The 15805-nt window shown below is 43.7% G+C and overlaps 1 protein-coding gene across 1 annotated transcript in view; it reads right to left on the bottom strand.

The window, feature by feature from the left end:
- Window positions 1-15805, bottom strand: part of espn (espin) — a 132313-nt gene that overhangs the window by 69614 nt on the left and 46894 nt on the right. Inside the window, exon 7 of the mRNA XM_067970279.1 lies at window positions 12495-12763. Within this exon, the coding sequence (XP_067826380.1) occupies window positions 12495-12763 (269 nt within the window). The remainder of the gene's footprint in view (window positions 1-12494; window positions 12764-15805) is intronic.

The following is a 15805-nucleotide window of genomic DNA, read 5'->3' as shown; positions in this document are numbered from 1 at the left end:
CTTCACTTACCTGAGGTTGCATGGACACAGTCTAGAACCTACTGATGTTACAATAAGTATGAAGATTGCACAGTAACCCGGAGTTGATACCTGACACACCAGCTACACTCTGGCTACCTTCTACTGTTACCATGACCCTTAATAAATTATATAAACCTATCAGCTGAAATGTCAATGACATCATTCATACTTACTGCCCAATCGAATTCCTCTGTGTTTGTTTGTGGGTTTTTTCTTTACATAGTGAACAATAAGTAATAGTTAGGTTATTGTCCCTCACTGCAAGCTCAACCTCACCGATGGTAAAACATGTAGAAACCAAGATAAGAGAGTTTGGAACGAAAGCCCAGTTACAACAAATTAACATGGATGTATACAAAGAGGAACAAATCTCTCTTGATGCCAGAGTGGAGAAATCTGCTGGCCACTGTGGATATGGGCTATCAGGGTCAGGAAAGTTCCATGTTTGATCTCCACTCTATGCTGAGTTAGCTGGTGTAAACCAGGGTGCCAGGAAGCTATAATTAGCCTCAGCGTCTCTGAGCGAGAAAAAAATAATCAGCCAGGATTACCACTCTTGACTGTTATGCAGTGCCTCCCACTGGGCAGTGTGGCCGTGGCTCAGTGGTAGCACTCTCACCTCTAAAGCAGAAGGTTCTGGGTTCAGGTCCCACTCTAGAGACTTGAGCACATAATCCAGACTGACACTTCAGTGCAGTACTGAGGGAGTGCTCCACTGTCAGAGGTGCTATCATTCAGATGAGATGTTAAACTGAGACCCTGTCTACCCTCTCAGGTGGATGTGACAGATCCCATGTCACTATTTCAAAGAAGAGATGGGGAGTTTTCCCTGGTGTCCTGGCCAATTTTTATACCTCAACCAAAATCACTAAAACAGATTATCTGGTCAATATCTCATTGCTGTTTGTGGGATCTTGCTGTGCGCAATGTGGCTGCCACGTTTCCCTACATTATAACAGTGACTACACTTCAAAAGTATTTCATTGGCTGTTAAGTGCTTTGGGATGTCTTGAGGTCGTGAAAGGTGCTACATAAATGTCTTTCTGTCTTCCTTCCTTTCTTTCTTGTGTGGATGCTGGGTAAGAAAAAGTAAGGCTTAGCATATATGCCCTCATAGTTGAATAGTCTATCGACACTCACCGTTTTGTTTCATACGTGAAGAATGAGATATCAGGACAGTTGCTGGTGCCGGTGGAAGGGGGTTGCTTGATGATGCCACTGGGTGACAAAAGTGGAAAAGGTATTCCAGTCCCCATCATTGACGTCCTTCATCTTTGTCACCTCTAATGCTCTCCTCACTGACTTCCCACTCTCCATACTAAATAAACTCATCCAGAACACTGCCACATCGTGTCCTACACTAAATCCCACTCAGCTATCAACCTTGTCCTCACCAACCTCCAGTGGCTATCCCTCCCCCAGTGCATTGGTTTCAAGATCCTTGTCTGTGCCTATAAATCCCTCCATAGTCTTGCTTCTCCCTAACCTTTGCAATCTTTTCCAGTCAAATGTCCCTGCTCATCGATTTCATTCCTCCAACTCTGATCTTCTGTATGTTGCCCTTCCTTCTACTCCATCAGCGGTGACCGAGCTTTCAGTCATCACACCCTATCCCTCTGCAATTCCCTTCCTAAAGCTCTTCACCTTGACACATCGCTTTCCACTCTCAGAAGCCTGTAAAGTTACATCTTTAACCTTGCCTTCTCCTAACTCACCTCACAAACTATTGGCAAGTGTCCGGTCCCACTTTACAAAGTACCTTGGGCATTTTGCTACATAAATGCAAATGGTTATTGTTGTTGATGAGCACAAAGACTCCGTAAACCATACAAGCGTACAAAACGAGGAAACCATTACCTGTGATGTACTCATCAACAAATCTCCAGTCAACAGCATTAGTATTGTGAAAATTACAGTCCTGAGACCTATACTGAATCAAATTTTATACAAAGATCCTTTTTAAAAGACCCATCCTATATGTTACTGCTGTAGAATCATTTGGAATTGAGATGACTTTTCTCTCTCTGACAGAAATCTCCCAAACTTCTCTATTTATGGTTATTTTAATGAATTGGGGGATACACTCGAATACGAACAGTCCCGCTGCCCTCTGCTCAACCCAGATCAAGGGCAGCAATAGATGTCTGTTCATATCTGACCCTCTGCAGGGAAATTGGATCAATGTCCCCATGTTGGTCCGGTCCTAAGATGGATGGGCGATGTGGGAAGGTGCAAGTGCAGGTGATACTGCAGGTTCCAGCCAGTCTGATATAATTCCTTGTGTAAACTAGATCTTAGCTGCATTGTATAGCGGAGGTAGGACACCATAATAAGTTCTCAACAAAATGCAGCAGTAACAGGATCTAATAATGGACTTTTGTGCAATAACTTATTTCCTCAAATAAAGACAGATTGCACACGCATTGAACTGTATGCAACTCTCCAGAATGCAGTCAGTAAGGACTGTATTTGTAAAGAAAGAACTTGGATTTATACAGCATCTTATCACGTCCTCAGGATGTCTCAAACTGCTTCATATCCAAGGAATTACTTTTTGAAGTGTAATTACTATTGTTATGTAGGCAACCAATTTGCACACTGCAAAGTCCTACAAAATTAAATAACTAACAAGGTAAACTGTTTTTGGTGCTGTTGGTTGAGGGGTGAATGTTGCCCAGGACATGAGGAGAGCACCACTCAAAAGTAATTCATTATATGTGAAGCACTTTGAGACCTTTCTGAGAGATACGATACAGTGCTATTTAAATACATGCCTTTTTTTTGGTGTTTATAAAGTCTAGCAAGGGCAATTTGCACATGCACGTGCTTAACAACATTGACTTTGCACATTTTCACACTGCAAGCAATAGTGCATGACTTTCCCTACAGATTAGTGCTTGCAAATACAGGCGGGAGAAATAGCTCTCATTCTGCTACCAACCTCCATTTTGAGTTTTAAGCAACTTGGAATGTTGGATTGATGAAAGGAGTTGATTTATTTTTTAATGTTCAAATCTACTTTTAAAAAAATCATTGTATTGTGTTCCTTTTCATTTTCCTTCAATAATCACTCACTCTCTCTGTATTTGTTTTGCCTCCTAACTTTACATAGCTTTCCTCTAATGACCCAATTTAGAAGTATCTTTTTCCCCCGAATAATGAATTGTCACCAAATACTTGCAGAAAGGATCTTCAATTTTTAATGAGCTGATAGCATGCTGGAGCCATGGTCAAAATCACAAGGGGAAATGCCGAGTCAGGCAGAAAACAGATAATTCCACTGTGGACTAATTTGACCAAACACCATCTCCAAGTGGATTTTCAGTCCATTAGAGTCTTCGCAAAGAAGGGCAAGTTTCATAAAATACATCACTTCTTACTAACTAGATTGTAATAACTAACTACTTCCTGGATTTTTCTCTCTTTCATTTAAAAGAAAAGAAACAAAAGACTTGTATTTATATAGTGCCTTTCACAACCTTTCAAAGCACTTTGCTGCTTTTTTTTTTAAGTGTAGTTACTGTTGTAATATAGGAAACATGGCAGCCAAATTGCGCACAGCAAGGTCCCATAAAAAGCAATGTGATCATGACCAGATAATCCGTTTTTTTTTAGTGATATTGGTTGAGGGATAAATATTGGCCAGGACACCGTGGAGTGCCATGGGATCCTTTATGTCCACCAGAGGGCAGACGGGACCTTGGTTTAACATCTCATCTGAAAGACGGCACCTGCAACAGTACAGCACCCACTCAGTACTACACTGTGTCAGCCTAGATTATGTACTCAAGTCTCTGGAGTGGGATTATGAACCCACAACCTTCTGACTCAGAGGTAAGAGTGCTACTACTGAGCCATGGCTGACACCTTTAACAGCTTTAATTTAACAGCTGATAACTCCTTTATATCTCAGTATTGGTTCAAATGTACGAATTCCAAACAACGTTGTTAATGCTGTCAAGTACAGCACAGATACAGACATTAAACTGACAGTGCCCCTTTAATCTATACTGAATAACAGCATCAAACACTCCAAGATCAGGGGCTATAAATAGCACACCTCAAATGCAACACAATTTTTTTTAAACCATTTCACTTTTTGAGTCACAATAAAGACGTATAAAGATAACAATATATCAGTACTTTGAGTAGAGGAAATCTGGAATTCTCTCCCCCAAAAAGCCGATGACGCTAGATCAACTGAAAATGTCAGAACTGAAATTGATAACATTTTTGTTAGGCAAGGGTATTAAGGGTTACGGAACCAAGGCGGGTAGGTAGGAGTTAAAATACAGATCAGCCATGATCTAATTGAATGGAGGAAGAGGTTCAAGGGGCCGAATGGCCTACTCCTGTTCCTATGTTTCTTCCTATGTTCCTGAGAAACAAGAAAAGGGAACAAGGTGGTTTATGGAGGTTGATAGTGAAGGGGCATCACAAATCTGTGGCTTCTTTAATGGTCTGCTGTCTAACTTGGCCGCCACCAGCAAGTGCTTGGTGCACTCAGCCATTCTCCGACAGTGTTCATTTTTCCAGTTATGTGGCATCATTGGTTGACCCCGGAACTCTTTACCTCCCCCAGTATTTCCTTCCTCCTACAATTTACAGGCTTTTAAAACTCAGGTTGAGTTTCGCATAATCGCTGCTTCTTGACTCACCTCATCTTTTCATTCATTTCTTGCAACCTTTGGTGCTGCCCTGAACTATGGGCCATGGCCTTGCACTTAGTCTTTCTCCTTATTGAGAAACCTATCGAAATGGTCAGCAGCTTCATTCAGTTTGTTAATAGTTTTGATCTGAATATCAATACTGTGGATAGTGCCAGCACAGGACTGAATGGCACAAAATGAACAAATAAAGCACCTAGAATTCTAAATTACCACAGCAAAAAAATTATGAAAATAGGAATATAGGAATTGCTCGACAATAAAAGACCAAGGTCCATCTAGTTCGCCTACTACCATTCTGGTAGTCTCAGGATACAATGATAATGGAGTTGTTGACTAATCGTAGCAATCAATCTATTGATTAATCTACAACAGACCCAGACATGACGTGAGGAAAACCCCCAGTGGTGGAGAGCTTTGGGAACCATTGGTCCAAAGTTACCTGTTCCTCCCAAGCATGTTGCACTTACCACATGTCAATAGGTTGAAGTGCCGCAACCAACAAGGCTACGGACCAAGAACTGGAAAGTGGGATTAGGCTGGATCATTCTTTTTCGGCCGGCACAGACAGAATGGGCCAAATGGCCTCCTTCTAGTAAATTTCTATGATTCTATGTCATGTCTCAAATTACTAATAAACTGTATCCCAAAATGTTATTTTCTGAAAGAAGTCTACCTAACTTGCATTTGAATGAATCAATCCTCTCATCTTTAATGGATGGAAAGCCCTCTAGGCCTCCACTCGCAAATTCCCAAGATGTACTTCAACCGTAATACGTCGAGTGGAACCCTTAGGTGTTAAAATCGCTCTTCCACTGTTCTTTATCCACACCTTTAGTTTCCAAACTATGTCAGGGACACGACACTGCCGATTTTTTCTTGGTTTTGTGTATGTGCGCAGGCATATGCATGTGTGTATATGTACGTGCTTGTGAGTTTGTTTGTGTGTGCTTGTGTGTGCACGCACTTCTGTGTATGTGTGTATGAAAATGTGTGCACTTATGTGAAGGTGTGTATGTATATGAGACCGTATATATGAATTAGTGCTTATGTATATATGTGTGTGTGCATCCATGTGTGTGCGCGCGTGTGTGCACATCTGTGTGCGTGTGTATGTGCGTGTGCATGTTTATGTACAGAGACACTGCTGAGAAATAAGATAGTTGCGCTGCATTTTACAACCACTAACTATATTCCAGGACTCGGTTACATTGTTTTTAGAATTTATCTCAATTGTGGTCTCATAAGAGCTGCTACATTTTCACCCCTCATCATGCCAATGTAACAATTCCAATCTCTGTGCCCTCAATGCTCACTGTGTCACAGTAACACTTTCATGGCCCTCACTCTTTCAAAAGCTATGCAATGAATTTTAACAGGGTTCTCAGTGGAGGGACAGTGCAGGGAGCGAAGGACAATTCCTTTGACTTCTATTTAAAGAACAGAATTTACATCCAATCAGACCGATCTTAAGAGCCCGGCAACAATTTTAAATGGTCCCTTCCACCAATGGCTCCCAGTGAAAGCTAAACTCCTACCAAAATTATGGACATTTAGGACCTGACATCAGTTGGTCGCAGGTTCACAGAATCATAGCATCATCCAACTCAGAAGGAAACTGTTTGGCCCATTGTGCCTGTGCTAGCTCTTTGAAAGAGCTATCCAATTAGTCCCACTCCCTCTGCCCTTCCCCCATGGCCCTACATTTTTTTCCTTTTCAAGTACTTATCTAATTCCCTTTTGAAAGTTGCTATTGAATCTGCTTCCACCGCCCTTTCAGGCAGCGCATTCCAGATCATAACAAATCGCTGTGCAAAAAAATTTCTCCTCATCTCCCCCTTGGTTCTTTTGCCTGGAGAACACTGAATTGCCAGGTGCTGCAGAGAGAAAATAGAGGAGGGCAAATAATGTAACAGGACTCACCCACCCCGAGAGGTTTAGGGAGGGAATTCCAGAGCTTAGGGCCTAGGCACCTGAACCAAGGTCACCAATGGTGGAGCGATCAATTTCGGGGATGCACAGGAGGCCAGAATGGGAGGAGCGCAGAGATCTCGCAGGGTTGTAGGGCTGGAAGAGGTAACCGAGATAGGGAGGGGCGAGGCCATGGAGGGATTTGAAAGCAAGAATGATCGTTTTAAAATCGAGGCGTTGCTGGACTGGGTGTAAATGTAGGTCAGCGAGCACAGGGGGTGATGGATGAACGAGACTTGGTGCGAGTTAGGATGCAAGCAGCAAAATTTTGGATGAGCTCAAATTTACGGAAAGTGCAAGGTGGGAGGCCGGCCAGGAGAGCATTGCAATAGTCAAATCTAGAGGTTACAAGGGCATACTACTATGGGTTTTCTAGGGATTCCCTAAAATAGGCGGAGCAGAACTGGTGACTGTAATAGGCACAGGCTCAGCATAGCATTGGTAATGAGGTGGGGGAGGGGGCTCTCCTAGTCCTCCCACTTTATTTTCTTGGTGCTACGATCAAGGGCCACTCACTTCCACATTAGTCCGAAGCCCCGTCTGCCCTCTGAGGCGGAAGAAAGAGACTGCATGGCAATATTTGAAGAAGGGCAGAGGATTTCCTCCCAGTGCCCTGACCAATGTTTATCCCTCAAGCATCATCACCAAAAAAACAGATTATCTGGTCATTATCACATTGCTGTTTGTGGGACCTTGCTGTGCGCAAATTGGCTGCTGCGTTTCCTACATTACAACAGTGACTACACTTCAAACATACTTCACTAGTTCTAAAGCACTTTAGGGGGTCCTGAGGTCGTGAAAGGCACTATATAAATGCAAGTCTTTCTTATATATATTGCTGTACAGATCTTGCTTATTAACTCTGTCTTGAAACAACACAGACTCACACAAAGCAGCCCAGCCTGTTTAAAACCAGCCCAAAAAACATTATGTAACTGGTGCAGGCCCTTTAACGAATGGGAAGGCTGAAGAGGCTAACATTCCCAGTGTGATTGTTAAATGAAATGAGTTATTTTGTTACATTAACAGTCTTCAGCCCCAGTTTGATGTTAATTGAACAGCCTGGGTTTTCCTAATTGGGCAGGTTAGTCAGTGCACAGTGATCAGTGAGTGGGTAATTGTGATCTCACACAATGGGGGCCCTGTATTTCCCTTCAACACCTAATAAGTTTAATCAAAGCTGATTGGGTTGACACAAGCATTCAACTGCAAAATGAATTTGTCATCGCTGCTTTTATAATTAGTTTAATTGCAACGTAACAACATATTTTGCTAAGTCACTTCCTTTTCCAGGGCAGTTACCTGACTGAATGTACAGGGGGAGGGGGCAAATAGTCTTCTCCTGCACCGTCACCCCAACTCCGCAACCATGTACAGGCGTAAAGGAACTGTGACGGTCTGGGCAAAGCCCTGAGGAAATTCACAGCCTAGGTTTAATGATGCACAAGGCCTGGGGTTGCCAACCCTCCAGGATTGTCCTGGAGTCTCCAGGAATTGAGGATTAATTTCCAGGACACTGCTGTGACCAAACCCAGGGGAAAAAAAATCATAGGGGCATTAAAAGAAATTGTGTTTTTTTTTCATTTTCGTTGAACATTTTCATTTATTAATTGTAAAAATTTTGGAGATGGGGGTTAATAAAAAAGACTGTTTGACCGACGGTCAAGATTAATCCATTTGGGTAACAAAAGAGTCTGTACCCTTTCCAATTGGCCGTGGGAAGGCAGTGCACCCGGAGGATGGACCAATGGCGGGAGTGGGGGGGTGGGGGCGGGGCGGGACGGTTTGAGGCGGAAGGTCATGTGATGAAACCTCCAGGAATTTACCCAATCAGCTGGCAACTCTAACTAAGCCTCAGCATCAAACTGAATTCCTGAGCTGAATTGATCTGAACTGGCCCATTCCAGGATCAATCTGAAGATTAATTCCCCCCACCTCTCTATATATTGACCATTCCACTTTCCATTCGGTCTAATAAAAAATGACTGAGATCAGTGTGCAGAAAGATAAAATGGCCTTGGCCTTGGCCATTTTTCTGGTGGATTTGGGGTAGATGGAGGTGGAAATGTCCTTGGGGATGTGCTTTGCCATGTCCCTGCCTCACCCGCCTTTTATAAAGGCCAGTCCTGGTGCCTGTTAGACCACAGCATCCAGTGTTGGCAATTATTTGGATAAAAGGTTACAGGGAGTGGTGTCCAAATCTGCTGATTATTCTAAAATAGGAGGAATAGTAAATAAATTTGAATACCAATGGGAGTTACAAGGGGATGTTGATAAGACGGTGGAATGGATAAAAAAGTTAATATGGAATCCAATGTCAATAAGTGTGAGTTAGTACATTTGAATTTTAAAAATTAATATATTAAAAGCAGCACCTCAACTGGATAAGGACATAAAAAAGATAATGGAACACTGGGTTTTATGGCATGCTCCATAATTTTGTTATCATGAGGGACCAGCCCTTACCACCACCAGATTATCTGGTCATTATCTCATTGCTGTTTGCGGGATCTTGCTGTGCACAAATCAGCTGCCGCATTTCCTACATTACAACAGTGACTTCAAAAATACTTGATTGGCTGTAAAGTGCTTTGGGACGTCCTAAGGTCATGGAAGGTGCTATATAAAAGGGAGTCTTTCTTTCTTTAAAGTTTCACCACTCGTAAAGCAAACATCAGGACTTAAAATATGGGCCGGGATTTCCCACTTCAGCATCTTGGAGCACACTGGGAGCACCTATCAGGAAATTCTACACCCAAACCTATGATTTTCAACTAGGAGCAACCAAGAGGAGAGTTCCTGCTGAGATTTCAATGGAGCCCTACTTCCTATCTTGTCTTTGGTCTGGTTGGCTCCCCGTCCAGCAACACCTCGATTGTAAAATTCTCATCCTTGTTTTCAAATCCCTCCATGGCCTCCCTATCTCTGTAACCTCCTCCAGCCCCACAACTTTCCGAGATCTCTGCGCTCCTCCAATTCTGGCTTCACGCACATCCCCGATTTTCATCGCACCATCGTTGGCGGCCGTGCCTTAAGCTGCCTCGGCCCCAAGCTCTGGAATTCCCTCCCTAAACCTCTCCGCCTCTCTCTCCTGCTAAAGACGCTCCTTTAAACCTATCTCTTCAACCAAGCTTTTGGTCACTTGTCCTATCTCCTTAAATGACTCGGTGTCAAATTTTGTTTGATAATCGCTCCTGTGATGCACCTTGGGATGTTTTACTACGTTAAAGGCGCTATATAAATGCAAGTTGTTGTTGATGTTGTAGTTATGGACTTAGCCAAAGTACAACCAAGTAAATAGTCTGATTAGGGTTCCTTCTTATTGAGAGTCACGTTCCACCACGAACAATAATGGAATACTCTAGTGAGGACCAGCGAAAGAGTCTGCTGGAGCCAAAGTTTTGTAATTATGGAGCCTCTTATGATGTGGTTTAAGTACATAGAAGCCTAGAAGTTACAGATGAACATTAATGCATCTGTGGCATTCCTGTATCCGCTGTTTTAATGGATTTAGAATAAATGGATTACTGCTAGCATTAAAACGGCAGAGTGAGGAATGTCATCTGAATGCATTAAGTGTTTGTCCACTAGTTGTTATGATCTGGAATGCACTGCCTGAAAGGGCGGTGGAAGCAGATTCAATAGTAACTTTCAAAAGGGAGTTGGATAAATACTTAAAAAGGAAAAATTTGCAGGGCTATGGGGAAAGAGCAGGGGAGTGGGACTAATTAGATAGATCTTTCAAAGAGCCGGCACAGGCACCATGGGCCGAATGGCCTCCTCCTGTGCTGTAAGATCCTATGATTCTAGTACTGGCTGTAGTAATTTCCAGGCTATAAATTGCATACAATTTCTCCAACGCCATTTAACATCACTCCCGGCAACCATCAGGTTCTATCCAAAGAGTAAATTGATTTTGATTTCTGTTTACCCGAGTCACCCTGTGTTGCCCTGTGAATAATGTGTGCTGAGGTAATGGCAGTTTGTATTGTGCTCCATTCTACATTGTTTACCTGGTCGGCAACTGCGGATGTGCAAATCTTGTATTTCAATTAACCAAACGAAACGCGCTCAGTGACTGATTTCATGGAAGCTACTTGTCACTAGCGTAATCCCAGACAGGGTTAGGAGTATTTATTTAGGACAGGATTAGCTTTATTTATTAAACCAGAATTAAAACCTGGCAATTGTGGTTGGGTTCGATGGCATAAATTGGTGTATGGGTTGACGTATTTGGGTAGATGCACAGATATTTACAACAGCCCTTTCAAACTCTCAACTCTCTTCCCTTTGGCCTTCCATTCTCCATAATACTTTTGCTCAACTGGTCTCTCACCTTCACCTTGATGCCCTTATTCCCAGCAAAGCCTTTACTCTCCCCCTCCTCGATTCCCCAGTATGTCCCCAATCTTTTCTCCCTCAAGGGGAGACAGACTTTAGTGTGTCTGGCGCATGACCGGTTTAGCCATCCATCACCAGGCCTGGCTGGACCACATCAAGTGCTATCAGCCCCATTTTCCTCTGCCAGGGCCACCCACTACTCCAGGATCATCTTTAAAGCCCCTCTTCCCTGCTCCCTCCATCACATTTCCAATAACGTGCAAGGAGCTCATGGACTTCTTTGTCACTGAGGTTGAGACCATGCTTTCAGCTGCCTCTGCTGCTTCCCCTTGCCCATCGAGCAAAAAACTCCTCCAGGATCCGCCTTGCCCTAGATCTGAAGCTGCATCTCTCTCATCTCCCCTCATGCCCTCTCAGAGCTCATCTGGTCCATGAGAGCCACCTCCTGCTCCCTTCCATTCCCACTAAACTGTTGACCACTCAACTTCCATTCCTGATCCCCCCCCCCACGCGAGTTAACATTGTAAATGGTTTCCTCCCCTCAGGATATGTGTCCCTCCCTTTCAAAACCACCATCATCACCCCCCTCCTCAAAAATCTCACCCTTGACCCCTCTGTCCTTGCAAAATACCACCCCCATCTCCAACCTCCCTTTCTTCTCCAAAGTCCTTGAATGTGTTGTCACCTCTCAAATCCATGCCCATCTTTCCCAAAACACTCTGTTTGAATCTTTCCAATCAGGTTTCCTCCAGGAGCACCTAGATCTTGGAGGGTTTTAGGGCTGGAGGAGGTTACAGCTGTGTGAAAAGCTGCAGAGGTTAAAGGGATCGGTAAAGCACCATAGTTGCTGTTACAGAGGGTCTCATTTGCGACTATGATTAGGGCCATTTCAGAGCTGTGGCGGGGGCACACCTTCCTTCTCCAATGCCTCTTTCCGTTGTCCGGTGGCACTGCCCTCACTTGCTTCCATTCTTACCTATCTGATTGCAGCCAGGGCATCTCCTGCAGTGGTTTCTCTTCCTATCCCCGCACCATTACCTCTGCATTCCCCCAAGGATCTATCCCTGGACACCCTCCTCTTCCTCACCTACATGCTGCCCCTCGGGCGACATCATCCGCAGACAATTATTCAAGCCAGTCTCCCAAAGGCATCTAATTCCTCGGGTATTTTTGTTGCAAGGAGCTCCTCTCTTCAGTTTAATGTTTCGATTCTGTGATTGGTTTTAGAGCTGATTCTGTATTCATATTTCTTGTTAAGAGAATTATCTCGTACTTCATATTTTGTAAAAGTCTTAAATAGGTTAAAAAAAGGGATAGTAACAGACTGTAAAAGGTTAAGTTTAATTGCAGCCTGTGTTAACTCTTAACCTGCTACCTGCATCATCTGTCATATAAAGTGTGCAAACTTCCTGCTTACTCAGTTAGACACAACTTATTTCTGTCAAGAGATGCTTTGATGTCTGGGTGCCATATTAACGAATATAGACTCCTCACCTCGTGTTTTTTTGGCGCTTCATTGTCAATATGTCGAAGGTTACTCTTCACGTGCATGTACATTTCCGCGGAAGGCTGTGCCTCCGGGGGGGTTGGTGCTGGGTAGCTGGGGGGTGGCGGCGGGGGGTCAGAGGTCACCGGCGGAGGAGGGGCAGGGAAGGTGGGGGGTGGTGGAGGAGCCTCGTCTCCGGCTGCCTTGTTTCTCCGCGGGCTCACCTCCGGGTTCAACATGTCCATGTACGTGTCCATGTCTGTAATAGCCGTTGACCCTGTGAACAAGGGTTTCAAATCAGAATCAAGTTAATGGAAAAACAAAATACAACAACTTACATTTACATAGCGCCTTTAATGTAGTAAAACGTCCCAAGGCGCTTCATAGGAGCGTCATCAAACAAAATTTGGCACCGAGCCACGTAAGTAAATATTAGGATAGGTGACCAAACGCTTGGTCAAAGAGGTAGGTTTTAAGCTGCATCTTAATGGAGGACAAATGTAAGGAATCTCACAATACCAGGTTATAGTCCAACAATTTTATTTTAAAATCACAAGCTTTCGGAGATTATCCCCTTCGTCAGGTGAGTGAATGAATAAGAGGTTCTCAAATCGCATATCTTATATTAGGCTGGGACACCATCACACCAATCAAAGGTGTCGTTGGTGTTCAGACAGGTTAGCCACGGAAAACAGTAGGTCCCAGTACACTGAATATATATTGTGTCAAATTACACAGACAGAGAGAAATTATAATTTGACACAATGTGTATTCAGCATACTGGGATCTACTGTTTTCCGTGGCTAACCTGTCTGAACACCAACGACACCTTTTGATTGGTGTGATGGTGTCCCAGCCTAATATAAGATATGCGATTTGAGAACCTCTTATTCATTCACTCACCTGACGAAGGAGATAATCTCCGAAAGCTTGTGATTTTAAAATAAAATTGTTGGACTATAACCTGGTGTTGTAAGATTCCTTACATTTGTCCACTCCAGTCCATCACCGGCATCTCCACTTAATGGAGGAAAGAGAGGTAGAGAGGCTGAGAGGATTAGAGTGGGAGTTCTAGAGCTTAGGGCCTAGGCAGCTGAAGGCACGGCCGCCAATGGTGGAGCGATTAAAATCGGGGCTGCTCATGAGGAAAGAATTGGAGGAGCACCGAGATCTTGGAGGGTTCTAGGGCTGGAGGAGGTTACAGAGATAGGGAGGGACGGGGCCATGGAGGAATTTGAAAACAAGAATGAGAATTTTTTTAGTTAAAGCTTCTATTGCAAATGGAAATCACCGACTGTATTTATCTCAACTATTAAGAGTGATGCACATTCATCTTAATTGCCATGTAGCTTGAAACATTACAAGTGATACCTCAGTACATTTGCTGCTGTCCCTCAATCTTTCTTTGTTCTGTGTTAATAATACCAATTTGAGGCACTCTCGGAGCAGACATTTTGCGTAGAACTCCCTCTGATGTGACATTAGTAGCACTCCCAATTGTTGTTCAATCTGCTCCCTGATTGCCTCTCAAACTGCCTTGGCTCAGTGGTAACACTCTTTGCCTCTGAGTCAGATAGATCATGGGTTCATAGTCCCACTCCAAGATTTGAGCATGGAATCTAGGCTGACACCTCAGTGCAGTACTGAGGGAGCGCTGCACTGTCAGAGGCGCTGTCTTTTGGATGAGACTTTGATACGAGGCCCCATCTGCCCTCTCAGGTGAACATAAAAGATCCCATTACACTATTCAAAAAAGAGCAGGGGCGTTCTCCCCGGTGTCCTGGCCAATGTTTATCCTTCAGCCAACATCACTAAAACAGATTATCTGGTCATTATCTCATAGCTGTTTGTGGGACCTTACTGTGCACTAATTGGCTGTCGCATTTCCCTACATTACAACAGTGACCACACTTCAAACGTACTTCACTGGTTGTAAAGCACTTTGGGGCGCCCGGAGGTGGTGGACGGCACTATATAAATGCAAGTCTTTCTTTTCTTTCTGTATAACACAGGGATGAGAAAGATGCCACTGAGAGCACGCGAGTCTCCCACTTAAAGCAATTCTGTCTGATCTGTGAGACGAGGAAGATCCCAGATCGGTGCCAAGTTAGTCGGTCTCAGATACATTGGCTGTAAAGGTGAACAATTGGCCTCAGTGTCCCCTGACCATGGAAAGGAGGGGGGAGGCATAGAAAAATCAATCAGGGTTCCTGCTATTAGTTGCAATCCAGCATGCCATGCTGGACTTGTACATGTGGACAACAGGCGAGGGTAGTACAGGGCTGATTGTGATTTCCTCTCAACGGCTGATACTCACCCATCAATATCTGAATAAGGGAGGTGTGAGCTGAGACTGATCGTGGAACCAGACCCCAGCACAAATCACTATCTTCAGGAGAGGAGAGATAAGGGAAGAAAGCCAGCAAGGAAAATCGGAAACAAAACTCCCTTTACGACATTGATACGGCTTTCAGATTAATACATTTCCTGTTTAATAATTGAACATTTCTGGTACACTAAAGCACAGCGCAAGATTTGAGAGATCAGTCGCCACCCTTATTCAAAGTTCCGTTCAGCTTTACAACTCTCATCAGCTTTACAAATTTTTAGATAGTAAATGTGAGGGTCGATAAACCAGAAGAGGAAAGATATGGCTGGGCGTCCGATCAGAATGAATCCTGAAGGCACTGGACTCAATCTGATAGCACTACTTAGAATCCTGGAATCATACAGCACAGAAGGAGGCCATTCAGTCCATCGTGCCTGTGCCGGCTCTTTGAAAGAGCTATCCAATTAGTCCCATTCTTCTGCCTTTTTCCCCATAGCCCTGTAATTTTTTCCCCTTGAATACTGAATTGCCCATATCCACTCTGGAAGAGAATGTGAATGGAAATTACTCGATTTGTATGTACACCCTTAACATTTGCAAGAATGATACAGGGTAAAACTTGAATGTTTTGAAATAATATAGTATTGTGTTCAATTCTGGGCACTACACCTTAGGAAGGATGTCAAGGCCTTAGAGAGAGTGCAGAAGAGATTTACTAGAATGGTACCAGGGATGAGGGACTTCAGTTATGTGGAAAGATTGGAGAAGCTGGGATTGTTCTCTTTAGAACAGAGAAGGTTAAGGGGAGATTTGATTGAGGTGTTCAAAATCATGAATGGTTTTGACAGAGTAAATAAGGAGAAACTGTTTCCAATGGCAGGAGGGTCAGTAACCAGAGGACACAGATTTAAGGTGATCGGCAAAAGAGCCAGAGGCGACATGAGGAAACAGCGAGTTGTAATGATCTGGAATGCACTGCCTGAAAGGGTG

The sequence above is a fragment of the Heptranchias perlo genome, chromosome 32 (assembly GCF_035084215.1).
Source record: "Heptranchias perlo isolate sHepPer1 chromosome 32, sHepPer1.hap1, whole genome shotgun sequence".
NCBI classification, from domain to species: Eukaryota; Metazoa; Chordata; class Chondrichthyes; order Hexanchiformes; family Hexanchidae; genus Heptranchias; species Heptranchias perlo.
This window is presented reverse-complemented; position numbering and strand designations above follow the sequence as displayed.